Source organism: Lepus europaeus, chromosome X (assembly GCF_033115175.1).
Source record: "Lepus europaeus isolate LE1 chromosome X, mLepTim1.pri, whole genome shotgun sequence".
Taxonomy (NCBI): Eukaryota; Metazoa; Chordata; class Mammalia; order Lagomorpha; family Leporidae; genus Lepus; species Lepus europaeus.
In genome coordinates this window covers 104,955,105-104,971,041 of record NC_084850.1, presented here as the reverse complement: position 1 = coordinate 104,971,041, position 15,937 = coordinate 104,955,105, and the positions used below count along the sequence as shown (strand labels likewise).

Below are 15,937 nucleotides of genomic sequence, written 5' to 3'. Positions count from 1 at the left end.
TGCTATGGCATGGGAAAGCAGTGGAAGATGGCCCAAATGCTTGGGCTCCTGTGCCCACATGGGAGACCTGGAGGAGGCTCCTAGCTCATGGCTTTGGATCAGCCCAGCTCTGGCTGTTGCAGCCATTTGGGGAGTGAACCAGTGGATGGAAGACCCCTTTCTCTCTCCTTTTCACTGTCTCTAACACTACCTCTCAAATAAATAAATAAAAATCTTTAAAAAAAAAACTTCACATGCTTTAATTTGAAACTATTATCTATAACAGTTCATAGCAGATCAGTATTAACTTCATAAGAACAGTAGCACCTGGTAAATTTTTGAATAGCAATATACAGAATCAACTGTCATGGATAATTTTATGTCTCAATTCATCTTTTTTCTTGTTTGTATTAGCAAACTATTCTTTGTGTGCTTTGTGAGGTCATCTTCCTTAGGCTCACACAGTTTTAAAACCTTGGGTTAGTCAAACTCATGTATAAGTCTCCAGCGGAATGTACCAGTTACTATGGAAACAAGGTCACTATGTAGGAGGAGCTTGAGAGAGGTGTATTCCTGGCACAGAATGATCAGTGGACAAAAAGAAATTTATTGAGGCATTTGTGCCTATACCACCATCCTTCAGCCATGACAGCATAACAAGAATATAGAACACTATCTACAGTCAAGGTTCTTTGGGCAAGTTTACATAGTGTAGACAGGGAGATTAAGTCAACTGTCCACAAAGAACTGCTCTCCCCTGGGTTCCAGAAGCAACACCCTGGATAATATTTCTTCTTGTTTACTTGTAAGAAAACTTTCCTTTCCTTTTACAATAGGGGCATTCTTTCTGCACACCTCCTTCCGGTGGCTGCCCTTAAAAACAGCAGTAAGTGAAAAGTGTCTATCCAAAGCCCTACCCTGGGAACTGCACGGTAAACACTGTTATTGATAAGAGAGGATGGAGTGTAAGTTGGTGTACCTCTTACATGATCAAAATCAGTGCTTCTCAAATACCAATATGCCTCAGAATCCCCTGCAGGGGCTGTGAGAAAACAGAATGCTGGGCCCTACCCCTTGAGCTTCTGTCTCAGTGGGTCTGGGAGGGGAGGCACAAGAATTAGCATTTATACTAAGTATGGGTACCACATGTAGAGTAGCATCAGTCCTAAAACTTAAACTCTAAAGTCTTTAAAAACAAAAGATATTTCTCGAAGGACAGAGGACATCATGTCATGGCAAAGACAGACCATGAGATATCCCGTAAAATTCTTATTAAGAGATTTTCATCATTTTTTCATAGATAGCACAAATATTATTCTTTTTCCTTCAAATGTTCTATAACAGCTTCTGATTTCATTCAATTTGATCAAATTCAGGATGCTGTCTTTTTTGTCTCCTACTTCTAGTTTTACTATACATTCACTTTACGCTGTTTCTCCCCAGGATCTCCTAACCAGTTATTTCCTTCTCATAGGACTGCAATTTTTAGCCTACATCCTATTCAAGCATCTATGACAATTCTCTACCACTTTTCCCCCAACTTCTTTCTCCAGGGCCTGTTCTCCCTGCAAAGGCAAAAAAATATCTATGGGCAGTCCCCACATCCTAGAATCAGGAGCAGATTCTTTTCCTCACATATATTGGAATATTTTTGAAAGTCCATCTTCTAAAATCATATTCACCCATGTAGGCAATCTATGGATAATGAACTCAACTGAACCACTCAAATGAAAACTACAACATTAATTGCCAAATAACATTTTGAAAAAACACTTATAAATCATTGAAATTTCTATGGTAGAGGTTGGCAAACCACAGCCCATGGGGCCAAATCCAGCTAGCCACCTATGTTTGTATAGCCATTGAGCTAAGAGTGGCTTTTACATTTTTAAGTGACTGAAAAAAATAAAAAGGATAATATCTTGTGATATGTTAAAATTATATGAAATTCAAATGTCAGTATCCCTAAAAAAAGGTTTTATTGGAACACAGTCACACATGTGTTTATATTCCGTCTATGGCTGCTTTCACGCTACAACAGCAGATCTGAGTGATTGTGACAGGGCCCGTATGGCCCACAAAGCCAAAAATATTTACAATCTGACCCTTTAAGGGAAGTCTGCTGACCCCTACTCTACATCATTTCCAGGGACCACCTTCAGGAGACAGATAGATACAGAGAGGCAACACTGAGTGAGGATAATATGGATCCTTTAGGTAACACATGAAAATAAGCACTCAAGTAAGAACCTGTTAGAAGATTTGCATGCTAATCAGCTTCAATAAAAACTCTAACATGTTCCTGGACTGGAAATTAGATGAGCTGTGTGACATCTGTTTCATCACAAGAACTACGTTAGAAACCCCACAACATCAGTGAAAGATCAAACTAGAATCATGGTTCCTTCAAGCACCTGTCTTCTTCCAATGACTGCTTCAAGTTTTTCTGATGAGGTGTGGCGATGAGGCCTATGCAAGAACGGAGAGAATCCTCTTCAGAACCAAAGCCAGTATAAGGTGGATATTTCCTTTCTATTTTTGGAACAGGAGGAGGCTCACAGGAAATCGAGGTAATGTTCTCTATAACAAAACAAATGCAAACAAAACATCAATATTTTTTTTGCTCTGATTAGGGCTGTTTTGAAAGGTTTGTTATGATTTTGAGATGAACATGGAGATCTTTGTAGACTATTTTAAACTCTTTCAAACAAAACACAGCAAGAGCCTGTGAGAATAGGTTTCAATCATGTTTACAAAAACCACAAAAATCACTTAATAATCACCATTGGTTCAAAAGAAAAAAAAGAATCTATGTCAAATAAGTAAACATCTATCTTTTGTCATCACATCCTTATTTCTGAATATTTTTTGTTCTCTGATTTTTCCAACGATATGAAAATTCAAACTTGAAACTTTATGCCACCCATTCCATATTTTAACCTGTAATTTAGCCCTCTCCTATCTTCAGTCAACACTCACTAATAAAATTCTTTTCCAAACAAGACTGGCTCCTGACTATTTCACCTTTCCCCTTCTCCATATGCCACCTCCTCCTCCTTATCCATATTTTTAGCCCCCTCCTTTGCCTCTCTTTTTAGTCTAGGCCATGGCACTTCACCATCTAGTTCAAAAATAAACAAAACCAAAACTTCTTTCTTCTCACCAGCCACTGTTACAGTTCACTCTTGTTACTACCACCCAAGAAAAGATAGCAATTGTATGCAAATATGATAAAGCATAAAACAAACTAAACAAAAAACCCAAGAAAACAAAATAAACTTTCAAAACAGCCAACTGCCCACTCTCTCAAAGAGAGTGCTAGATGGTCAATACTGATTTACTTACTTGCTTCTTACCAGTGAGGAAGAAGTGGAGAGAAAGCCGTGGACATACTTATAATAGCTCAGGAGCTTTCACATACTCATTTGTGAGGCTGTGCAATCTCTGGGAAGCAGCTATGCATTCCAGAGCAGATAACATATTCACCTGAGCTATCAAAGTCACTGTATCTGCCCCTTCCAAAATAAGAAGGTGCCACGATCTTTCCTAAAAGAAACAAAACCAATCCCAAGTTTAAGTTTGTCTTGGGTGTTTGCATTCGTGAATGAAAGGAGTTCCACATAGGTAAAGATTTCCTTTCCTACTGTCAATGTAGAAGGAAGAGTACAAACTGTAGCGCATACTTTTGTAGGAGAAGATATGTACCAATTTGTTATCTAAGATAACCTCTTAAAATGGAAAGGTTTGTTTGCTCTTTTATTGACTGATCAAAAGGCTAAGGGTTTGAGTCCACTCCCAATTCTGATTTGAAAGAATTTTCAGCTTTCCTTAGACTCCCTAGCACCCTGTATGTGAATTTTTCTCAAGCATAATTCCCTAAAGAGTTTTATTCCATCTTCACTAACACTGCTCCTGACAGACATGTTGAAAAAGAAAATATCATCAAATATTTCTCATTGAGAGTGGGGGTTTAACTAGCAGCTAAGATGTTGATTAGGGCCACATGTCCCACATCAGGGTATCTGAGTTTGATACCTAGCTCTGGTTCCTGACTCCAGCTTTCTGTAAATGTGGATTCTGGAAGGCATCAACGATGGCTCAAGTAATTGGGTTCCTGTGACAAATGGTTGACTGGCATTGAGTTCCTAGCTCCTGGCTTCAGGCTTGGCTATTGCAGGAATATGGGGAGTGAACCAGCAAATGAGAACTGTGGGGGGGGGGGGGGGAGTATGCACGCGCATGTGCGCTTTTCATGTAAATAAATAAAATGTTTTTAAAAAGCATTTCTCATTGGCCCAGTGAAAGGAGCAGACAGTCTGCTAGTACAGAAGTAACTTATGAGCCTTTCCTACTGCTATTTTTGTAGTGATTAAAGAGAAGTCTTGGTGATAAAGAGGAAAGTTCAAATTTTGGAATTAGGCAGAAATGCAGTAGACTCCACCACAGTTAACTACTACATCAAACATACCACTGTTTGGTACCTTCTTTTCAAATGGAAGACCATAGAGATGGCAGGAGAGCTATTTGATTATTAGGAAATTGGAGCATGAGCAGTTTCCTACACCAGGGAACATATACATACATCTCAACATACTAATCTAAGCAGTCTAACCCACAGAGGGCACATATTGAATCCCAAAGTAATTAAGAATGCATTCTATACCTCCTCCCCAAATTACAGGTTTTGTAACACAGTGTTTACAACAGATTTAAGTAACAAAAGAACTAATTTAGAGCTTTCCTCTGCACCCACAGTGCCATCTAGTGTATAAAAGCTAAGAACTGTTCCACTCCATCACAACTGACTTTCATAACACCATAAATATTTTTTTTTGGAAACCCTGGATCAAGATCCAACTTTAAATCACATTTTTCTGAATAATTCCCATGCATTCACAAAGCTTTGGACTCATACCTGAATGACAAGTTTCCTATCATCCCATCATCCTGCATGTTTCAGGTGTTCAGAATATTTGGTGAATAAGTGAAAAATCAGACATTATTGTACAAAGCATTTTCTAAATGTCTTCTTAAACTGGTGCTATGTTAGATCTTGAGACTTATCTTTCAAAAGGTCTGATTCCTCTAATTCCAAGTGACTTGTAAAAATATATACTGAATGCCTATTCATGATTGACTAGATTCCAAAAATTTGCACTGAGATGATTAACCTTAAAAAGGAGACTTAATGCTCCTTCATGGTGATTTTCTATTCACCATCTCAGCTGGAAGCATTACTGAGAAAAGCCTTCAATTACTTCAAAGTTCATCTCTTATGTGCTAGTAATCCAGAAATGCATCCAGATAGGTTTTAGAAAGCCCAAAGCTTATGTAATTTGGAAGAAGCTCTTCAAGACAAATAATGCCAAATTATTAAGACAAAATTGGGCCAGGATCTTGGATTGGGATGCCTGCAAAGGAAGAACCCCAAAGGTTAAGAGATTCATTAGCTTCAAGGTAAATCTACCTCTGCTTATACTCAAGGTCCATTTGGTGAAATGCTCATTTTAGTGTCAAATAATTAGTGAATAATATATTAGAACTACAAAATCCTTAGGAATCCTCCACATCGAATAATGAGGGAGTCACATGCCATGGCCCAGTAGACAAGCCAGGGCCATAGCTGCCTCATGGAAGAACGGTCACACTGGACTATAATGCAGAAGAAATCTATGGGATTGCTTTCTCCTTGGAATCTTTAAATGCACCAAAGAATCTCATTCTTTTAAAGAGTCAGGCCAAGTTTTTACAGGATCTCAAATGTCTCATGGAATTCTATCAAACCCTCTTCATCCATATAAAGGAAAGGTAACCCATGCACCTTCCTTGGGACTATGGCTGACTCCTTCTCAGTCTGCCATTTTTCCCCACTACGAACGTGTTGAGGTATCATTTGGTAGGAGAAGGCATTAAAGCACCACAGATGCATTCTGCATTAGAAATCTTCCTGCTATGGAAGGCTCTACTGTGTTGCTGGCACTTTGCTCCCTCCTGTAAGCTGCACAATGGAGATACCCAGGCATTCTACTGACCACAAATACTGACAAAGGAGGAAATGTGACCACAATTACTGACAAGACCACAGTCACTGATGAGACCTTGTTCTGGTGTGGGCTGCAAGGATACCAAAACATAATGCATAAAATTTGGTCACTCTTACAAATTTCTAGATCAGATGAATTATAAACAAAATAAAAATGCCCAAGATAACTGTAGCTAACAAATATTAACTTAACCTTATCTAGAAACAGAAAAAGTAAATGTAAAGATTATCTGAGAATACTGATTCATTCCCCTCACCCCATCATAAGTTCTACTCATTAATTACATTAAGAACACTGTCAAAACTCAAGAAATGTTGTGTAATAATAGTGTCTGCTAAATGAGATATTTTAACACATGTTATGGGAAATATAAAAAGTCAATGTGACTATGAAATGCATCATAATTTTGCATTTGCCTAATTTTCTGTTTAAATGCATAATGCTCATGTTATATTAGCTATAAAGGCACAAAACTACATTTTTATGTAATACAATAAATCTGCAGCATGAATAAAAGGAGAAAATAGAAAAAACAGCACTAGAACTAAGTAGAAATGAACCACAGGGCATTTGAAGTGGATACATTTACCCAGGACAGCTAGATTTGGAGTGAACTAAGGGATTTACACTGCCTCAGAAAATTCCCTACAGAAGCCCTAAGACACTAACAATGACAGTCGTTTTCTCAAATGCTAATTTTAGATTCTCAAAATCAAGTTGACAAAGATCAACCAAATGCTGAACTTGTATGATGTTTTGGAACCTCAACCATATTCTTCATTTAAGGTAATCTGTCAATCTTTCACCACATCCTTTATTATTAAGGTAATCTTCAGATCCAAGATGTGGTTTTCAATCTACACTGAAGCCTTACTGATTCTAAATAGGCATCTGCATTTATTAAAGGCAAATTCTTCTGCCCAACGACCTAAGAGCCACTAGCAGCTTCTTTACAGCAGCTGCCACCTGCACATTCCTGGCTTCTCTAGTCCAGTCTCCAAAGCAAATATACCCAACTGTCCACTATAGGGGACCAAGTTGGCCCCTGTAGGACCCACACATTGTGACTAATCTGGCATGCAAATAGAGGGGAACAAATTTCCCTAATGAATCTAAGAGTGAAAATCAAAGTCTTTTTCATTCCAATTCTTTTGTATGTCTTCTCTCACAATCCAGATTCCCAGAAGGCCAGGAAGGCTACACAATGGTGACACCAAGATATATGAGGTAGGCCTCCTTTCATTCTACAGACACAGCACTTCATCTTTCATGAAGGCATTTTCTAGCTTCCATCTCACCCCTCCAGGAAATGTGTTCTGAATATTCCAAGGTTCACAGAGAAGTACAACTGTCCCTCTGCATGCATGGGATCCACATCCATGAATGAAAATATTGCAACAAAAAAGAGGCCTATGATGGTTGTCTCTGTACTAAACATGTACAGACATTTTTTTCTTTTAATTATTCTTTAAACAATACAGTATAATAACTATTTCTATATCATTCACATTATATACTACTATAAGTAGTATAAAGATGATTTAAAGTATAGTGGAAGAGGCTGGCACTGAGGTGTAGTGGGTAAAACTGCTGCCTGCGACACTGGGTTCGAGTTGCAGCTGCTCCACTTCCAATCCAGCTCCCTGCTAATGTGCCTGGAAAAGCAGCTGAGGATGGTCCATGTCCTTGGGTCTCTGTACCCACATGGGAAACCCGGAAGCAGCTCCTAGCTCCTGGTTTTGGATTGGCCCAGCTCTGGCTGTTGCGGTCATTTGGGGAGTGGACCAGTGGGTAGGAGATCTTTCTATCTCTCCTTTCTTTCTGTAACTCTGTCTTTCAAATAAATAAATAAATCTTTTTAAAAAATAAAGTATAGGGGAGGAATCACTTCCCAATGGCCACAACGACCGGGCTGGGCCAGGCCAAAGCCAGGAGCTTCTTCTGGGTCTTCCATGTGGGTGCAGGGGCCATCTTCTGATGCTTTCTCAGGTGCATTAGCAAGGAGCTGGAATGGAAGTGGAGCGGCAGGAATGGAACTGGCGCTTATACAGGATGCAGGTGCTGTAGGCTGTGGCTTTACCCACTATGCCACAGCATCAATCCCACTTCTAAGACTCCTACATAATATATAGCAGGTCTCAGCTCACCTTCCAGCCTAGAAACCTCTCACACAACATTATCTCCTAAATCTACTTACAGTGACCTATTTATTATATTAAGTGCTTAATAAACAGCTGGTTTTTATGCTGTACTTAAGTAACCTGATTGGAATGGAACTAACACCTAAGAAATGAGAAGCTGGAAACCTGGCTGAACCTCACCAGGAAAAGTAGAGTAACTGGCACAAAATAATTCCCTAGAGAAAATGAGTAAGTATGTTCATCATGGTAAGCAAGAATTAAGCGAAGAGCTTAATTTGGACTTCCATTTCAATTGTTTAACCAATGCATCTACCTCACATCATAGTGAGGCAGTGGGCACAAAGGGAAAACAGAATTCCCTGGAATCAAGACACACAAATTCAAATCTTAACTTATCCTTTGCTCACCATATGACTGGACAAATGAGCCCTAAAATGGGTATAATGAGCCTACCTATAAAGGATTGTTGTTAGGAATATATAAGACAACAAATGCCTGGAAGATAGCATATATACAATAAACGGTACCTATTATCAGCTTGGAAATTGAAAATCAAAAGTAAAATCTTAACTAGGAAACAAAAAATTGTGAATTTTAAAGTGTTTTCCAACAGCCATATGTATCTCTTACCAATTCCATATTTAGTTTTATAATAAAGCTTCGTAAATTCATCACAGTCACAAAGCAGCACTCTCCTTCCCCACACATTGATGGTAGCTCCTACAGACAGGTCAGAATCTTTGTAAAACTCTTGGTCTGATTTTCCTATCTAATAAAAACAAAGGAATACAGCATTGGCACCATGGCTCTCCAAATAACGATATACAAAGAAAACTTTGTAAAAATTCAATGATGTCATTTATAACTAAATTTTTGAAACCAAGTCAACCAGTGAATATTAATATTTTAAAGCATTATTTTAGCACCACAGTGCCTGCAAAAACCAACGCAATGCACACATTTACATATAAACTAAAGCCTGGCTATTGTTGATAAATGCCAGTGCAATGCATCTATTGATGCAGCCATTCATTTCATTTACAATCTCACAAGGGAAGAATATGTAACTTGCCCCCATGGTTCAGGGTCCAGGCAAGTCCCATGGGAAACAGTAATCAAACATAAGGTTCCTTACCTGGTACTTATCCAACAAGTAGCCAGCACCTCGGTTGTCCAACACGCTACCTATCTCTGACATATTATACACGTTGAGAACTGTTCGATCTGTGATCTGGCCTGGTTGATAGACTCCAGGTGGGCCATACTGGAAGACACAATCAAAACAAAGTATGGGCCACAGCCTCGAAATACAAAGCTGATACCATCCAGGAGCACACGGAGACATGCAATGTATGGTTCTTCTCTCCCCTCCAGGGGTAGACACATAGTCCAGTCACCTCTTCCCACAGCATCACAACCCTTGTGGGCTGGCCTACACTCCAAGCATCCTTCAAGGCCTTAATGAGGCCCCATCTTCCCCACCTCCCCAACCCCTCCCATACTACAGGTAGCCATCCACTCAGTTCTCTGCCAAGTCACCACATATATTGAAAACTGTTCAATTTGTCCCCAGTCCCAACCTCAGAAGCATCTACTGAAGGGTTCAATCACTTGCTGTGGTCCTCAGCAGTCATCTTTTCTTATCATTAAACTACAAATTTTGCTGAGAAAGAAGTCAGTCATGCCCCCTGACATCTTTTCTTTATTGTGCTCAGCACCTGGTCTGATCCTGAGCACAGTAAATACTTGCTGGTAAGGTGAAAAGGGCAATAGACTAGGGTCAGCATCTAACAGAAACTGTAGTTGGGGGCAAGCCAGGGCCCTGCTCAGCCCTGTGAAAGTGGTCCAAGAAGTTGTGTGAACTATAGGAAATACTTTAACAAATCTATATAAACTGACAATGATCCATTTGTCACATGCAGATGAGAAATCTAAACATCCCTGATATGTGTGATATACAGAGGAAGTTTAAATATATGAGTTTATGATGTGTGTGCTATAGGTAAGCCATAGAACACAGAACAGTACATTTGGACTCAAATTTTCTCTTTACCATCTATTAGCTACAGGACTTGGGGCCAACTATCTTCTCAGCACTTTGGTTTTTTTATCTGCTTAAATGCAGCAGTCCTTACTCTTCACTTCTTCCAAGGATGTCATGTGAAGGGAACGCCTGCCCCCATTATATTTCTCCCTAAAAGAATCGAAGCTCTATGCAGTAGGGCTTAGTCCATTTTCCTTCTCACTGTAACCTCAGAGCTGGCACATAGTTGGCATTCAACAATTATTTGTTGAATGAATAAAAATGAAACAATTGATGTCAAGGTACACAGCAAATGCCAGGTGTGTCATTATTATTTTATATTTAGCCTATTTTCAAAGTCACTCTGAAAATAGGTTTCCCTGGCACCTTCTGGCCTCCTGCTGTGCATATCCCAGAAGTCTCAGACAAATTCTGCTTCCCCTTTCCCCAAGAGATACAGCAGGGCTTCTGGTACTGGCCTCAGAGAACTTGAGCTTCCATGAGGATCCAAAGGTCAGCTGTTATTTACATCAGAAGTTAATGTTTCCACAATATTTTCAGGAATACTAAGAATTAAATTAAAAATATGTATCCAAATGAGGAATAACATATAGCAACAGAGTCATACAACATTCCAAAAAGTGACTTGAGTCTCTCAGCCCACATGTAAACTCAGAAAGTGGTTCCGGGTCCAGTGCTCACCTTGGGTAGCTTACCCCTTCGGAGGAACAAGGATGTGGCATCCCGGCCTGCATTGTGGGGCAGCACCTCTTTGATTTCAATAGTATCATCAGACAAGAAGTAATGCAGGACAAGTTCTCTACGGTCCCCAAACAATGATCCTGAGTCATCCCACAGGCAGAAGAAACGCAAAACTTTCTTATCATTCAGGAGGAACTGTCTCAGAGTGTCAAAGGACTCATAGGGACGCAAGGGCTCCATGCACTCTACCGTCTGCAAATGGAAAATATGTCAATAACAGTTGCAGGTTTTTCATCCTCACCTGTGGGATGCAACCAATCAACTGACATAAAGATATATTCTCTATAAACTATTCTGTGACTTTTAAAATTTTTCAAGTATGACATATATACACTTATAATCAGTTTTAATCTTAAAAATACAGACAAGGAAATATTAGGAAGCTTTTCACATTATATATTAGGTAAATATACTGAACTGTATTTCTATAATATTTTGAAAATAGACTTTTCTCAAAATTCATGTTTCAGAACGGACAAAATTAATCTATGGAGACATAAGTTAGGACAGTAATTGCTTCTGGGTAGAAAATCTGAACATAGGGACAAAAGAGCTTTCTAGAATGATGGAAATATTTTATATTTCAATTGTACACATTTGCCAAAACTTGATGATCTTCACATTTAAGATTTGTGTACTTGACTACATTAATTATATCTCAACCAAAAAACTTAAGTCTATTAGAAATACATCTGTATATGCTGCTTATTCAAGATTTTTGCAAAAGTAAAAAAGAAGAAATAGGGGGGCTGGCACATTGGTACAGTAGGTAAAGCTGCAGCCCACAGTGCTGGCATCCCATATGGAAGCCGGTTCGAGTCCCGGCTGCTCCACTTCTGATCCAGCTCTCTCCTGTGGCCTGGGAAAGCAGTAAAATATGGCCCAAATCCTTGGACCCCTGCACCTATGTGGGAGACCCAGAAAGAAGCTCCTGGCTCCTGGCTTTGGATCAGTGCAGCCTCCAGTCATTGCAGCCATCTGAGAAGTGAACCAGCAGATGGAAGACCTCTTTCTCTCTCTGTGTCTCTACCTGTCTCTGTAACTCTGTCTTTCAAATAAATAAAATAAATCTTTTATTAAAAAAGTCAATATGAAAGTCTCTTATACTCCTAATTTCCCAAAGATTTCTATATTTATTGAAGAGCTTTCTCCCTGAAGGAATAAATGCTAAAATGATCCTCCCAATCCGAAAAGAAATTATTTAAAACATTTCTTGGCTATCCTTGGTATTTATTCTTGATTCCTGGCACAAAAGATATTTTTTATAAGCCTAAGAAATCCTACAGTGCTCTATGCAATTTCATATAATGCATCATCATTCACAAAGACTATCATATAACACCAACTGTTAGTGAATGACTGCAGCCATATGCAAAGGGTGGTAATTCATATGCACTCATTTCCTTCAGGTTTTCTCTGCTGGTTCTAAAGACTATATTTATCTAGACTCTTTTACCCAGGGCATTCAGAAAAAATTAAAATCAAGCTAACAAAAAAAATCTCTTTGTATACCGATTTACAAGCATTTCACCTTAGATACTCCAGAATCAACAATACATATGTTTCTCAGGAGGGTTGTAGACCTACAACATTAAAGAATAATTCTGAGGCTAGGAGGCAGGTGTAGATGAGTGATCCTACATGCAGCTTTTAACAAGAGATCAAAGCAGAAATCAAAGAAGAATTTTATTCTAAATTGTATGCTATCTTTCTACCAGAAAATGAATTACAACTTTTAAAAATGACAAAAGTACTCTATGGGCATCCAAATAAGAATAGTGACTTATCCCTCAGTACATGAGAGGACTTCTGGGAGAATGGAAATGGACTACAATCTTGATTTGGGTGTAAGTTATATGGGTATATGTATTTGTGAAGACTCATCCAACTGTATACTTATTGAAGTATAAGGAAACAAATGAAAATAGCGAAAATCAGGCTAAGAATCAAGAGATCTGCAAAGATATTGGCTGGGTCTCAGATTCTTCTGGAAAACAAAGTTTTGGTCAAGGGATAGTTTTTAAAAAACTTCAGAAAGACAATAATAATAGTAATAATACTAGGTCTATTCACTACACTAACTGGGGTCAGACTTTGAAGATAAGCATTCTTAGAATCATGGCCCTCCTCAATCTTCCAGAATATCTCAGCATCCAATGGCACCAAAAGTAGAGTTGGGAATCCTGGGAAGGAAGGAAGAAGATGTACCCAAGGCTTGGTTCACAAAATCATTAGCACAGAAACAAAGGTCTTCCTAGAGTCAGGCAACTAAAACAGGGAAAGATAAGTCTAGGAAGAATGGGCCTAACTCATACGTCAGTGACCTCAAAGCCAATTGTAGTCTCATAAAAATTATCCCACCTGAACTGCTCACCAAAGACTCCTACTACCTAGAAGGAAGACTCTATGCAAAGCACTGGAGAGCAGAGCAGGGAGGGCAGCAACATAGTCTTTCCTACTGTGAGGCCAACACCACTGGGCCTTCCCTCCAGTCCAAGAGAGACAGGACAACCTGAATAATTGTGGTACCAACAGCATCAGGAGTACCAAAACGCTTTACTGATTCTCCAAAGAGATTCTTATTCTGAAAACAAGAACTCACAAACTCCTTAACTTCTTACCTTTTTCCGTGTCTTTATATAAGGATCTTCTGGACACTGTCTTGGAGAATTTAATTTGATTCCTATTTTCTTCAAAAAGTTTCCAGTGAATGCATCACAGTTATAAATCTTGAATTTCCAGCCATAGAAGACAATATCTATGTTTATATTGAAATGGTACACAGTATAAAACTGTTCATCATCAGGAGGTGGGAGAGGAATCCGATGACGCCGGATAAAGACCCCTGTGGCATGAAATAAAATAAAATTGTTTCATTGTTCTGCTAACAAGTAAGAAGCTAAGCACACCTCACTAACAACCCTGAATGCTCTCCTGCAATAGGAAGGTGGGCAAAGGGCTTGCTCTTGGGAGGCAGCATTAGCACATTCAAACTCTCTGAGGGAGCTAAGAGAACTCTGAGATCCTGAGTTCTGTGACCAATCTGGTAATGGTATGTTATTAGTGTTATCTAAGTGGTGTTAGGAAAGTCTTATTCTCTAACAATTATTAACTATTATACTTTCTTAATAATTACTAATAAACCTTATAATTCTTATTCACATTCTCAACATAATTATAATTATCACTGATTATTAATTATTTATTAATTATTTAATAAATATCAATTATTTTACGCCCTAATCATTATTAGTAAAGCTTAAAGACTGGGAGAGGTGAGGGATGAAGGAGGTGGGACATAAGCAGAATGACGACAAATGCTAGTCACTGCCATCGTGTCTTTTCCTAGAACAAGTATGTTCACTTTTAGCCACTAGTACCCAATGTGTGCACAGTAAACAAAGGCCCCCAAAACAGAGTTCTCACAAAAATGCATCCTTTGGGCTCAAAACAAAAAAGCTAATGAGCTTTATCATGGTGGGTGCTAATACTGTGATCCACAGCTTTGAGAAGCATGATTCATTTTAGCCTGCTTTGAAACTGCAGGGAATCTCTCTTTCTCTCCTAACCTATTTTCCTCCCTTCTTCCCTTATAGCCTCTGTCCACCTCCAGTCAAACAACCTCGTCAAGTCACAGTTATCAGAGCCTTCTTAGTTCTAGCCAGTGCTCTGGGTCAAAGGTTCTGGATCTCATTCCATCTTCTACTTCAACCCTATGATACACATTTGTTTCTTCTCTTGGTAATATGGCCTCAGGTCCCCAAGTAAACCCAAAGGGGTAGGGTAGTCAGCCATTGAAGGTAAAGGATTTCCTCGCCTAAACGATTATATCAAATATGTCACACCATATCACCCAAGTTACCCAAATGTCGCTGAAACCTACTGTCAAGAACTGTTTAGGGTTTACGGTTTTACTTGCAAGCTAATAAGGTATCTTCTCACAGTTTCGTGGATGCTGGCATAAGACATAGGAAGCTTTGGTTAGGGACAAAAGGTTGATTATTATGCAGGAGCAGTAACATCAGTATGTTTTGCACCAGTTTCCTTAGTCCCAATTCCCATAAGGTGATACAACAAAGTCCAGGTAATACCTGCATGGCACATGTAGTGGGTGACATTACAGGAGAAGTACCCTGAGCATAAAGAACTGAAATTTTCTGCAATGAGTAATTAGCACTCCTGCCTTTCATCACAGAGGGAGATGTTATCTTTATTAGACTGGACACTAAGCATTTCTGCTGTTGTTCTGGTGAGAGAAACTATCTGCATCTTTCAGGGCCATAAGCAAACCCACACTTTTGTTCCATCGGGACAGGCTATCTTTACCTTCCAAAGCTGTTTGCTACATAAACATCCTTGAAGAGACCGTCTAGAACAAAGAACAGTCAGTGCTTCCACTTACAAGTTGTACAGACGTGCAAGATACCCATGGAGAATTGTCTCTCAACATCTGTGAAAGATTTAGGCCTGAGAATCTATTCTAAGAGCAAAGAGAAAAGGGTAGCAGAGCAAACAGGATCTAATGATTCAATAAAAATTGGCTTATGTGAATTCTGTCTGGAGGTATTTTAATATAAAGATGTCAACTTATCTTCTTTGTATTTTATAAAGCACTAAAGAAGGGTAACTTTTCCCAAAGCCTAGAAATGCTTAGAAATTATTCATTCCTTATTCATTAAGGAGCATTTAATGAATATCTTTATGTGCCAGGAATTGTGTTGGGCTCTTTTCCATTATTCTACTTAACATCTTTTCACTCTGTTGAGAAGAACTTAACTAAAATCATTTTCATCTTCTTTTCTTTGTAGCAATTTTAATTGGTACATTAAATTAAAATAATAAAACTATAAAATTAGAATTGGCCTAGAATATTTTTAAATGTACTACATAAAAGATGATATAATTTTACTGCAAAAATTATACTTCAATTAGCCTTTAATTCATGCCACTGAAAACAGTATGCAAATTATTTAATCATTTAAGATTAG

General features: G+C 38.7%; 1 protein-coding gene across 1 annotated transcript in view; it reads right to left on the bottom strand.

Moving 5' to 3' along the window:
• Nucleotides 1–15,937, bottom strand: part of EFHC2 (EF-hand domain containing 2) — a 185,972-nt gene that overhangs the window by 83,167 nt on the left and 86,868 nt on the right. Inside the window, exons 4-8 of the mRNA XM_062183581.1 lie at nt 13,571–13,794; nt 10,890–11,141; nt 9,300–9,428; nt 8,795–8,933; nt 2,394–2,559 (exon numbers count right to left, since the gene is read on the bottom strand). Coding sequence (XP_062039565.1) covers nt 2,394–2,559; nt 8,795–8,933; nt 9,300–9,428; nt 10,890–11,141; nt 13,571–13,794 — 910 coding nt within the window. The remainder of the gene's footprint in view (nt 1–2,393; nt 2,560–8,794; nt 8,934–9,299; nt 9,429–10,889; nt 11,142–13,570; nt 13,795–15,937) is intronic.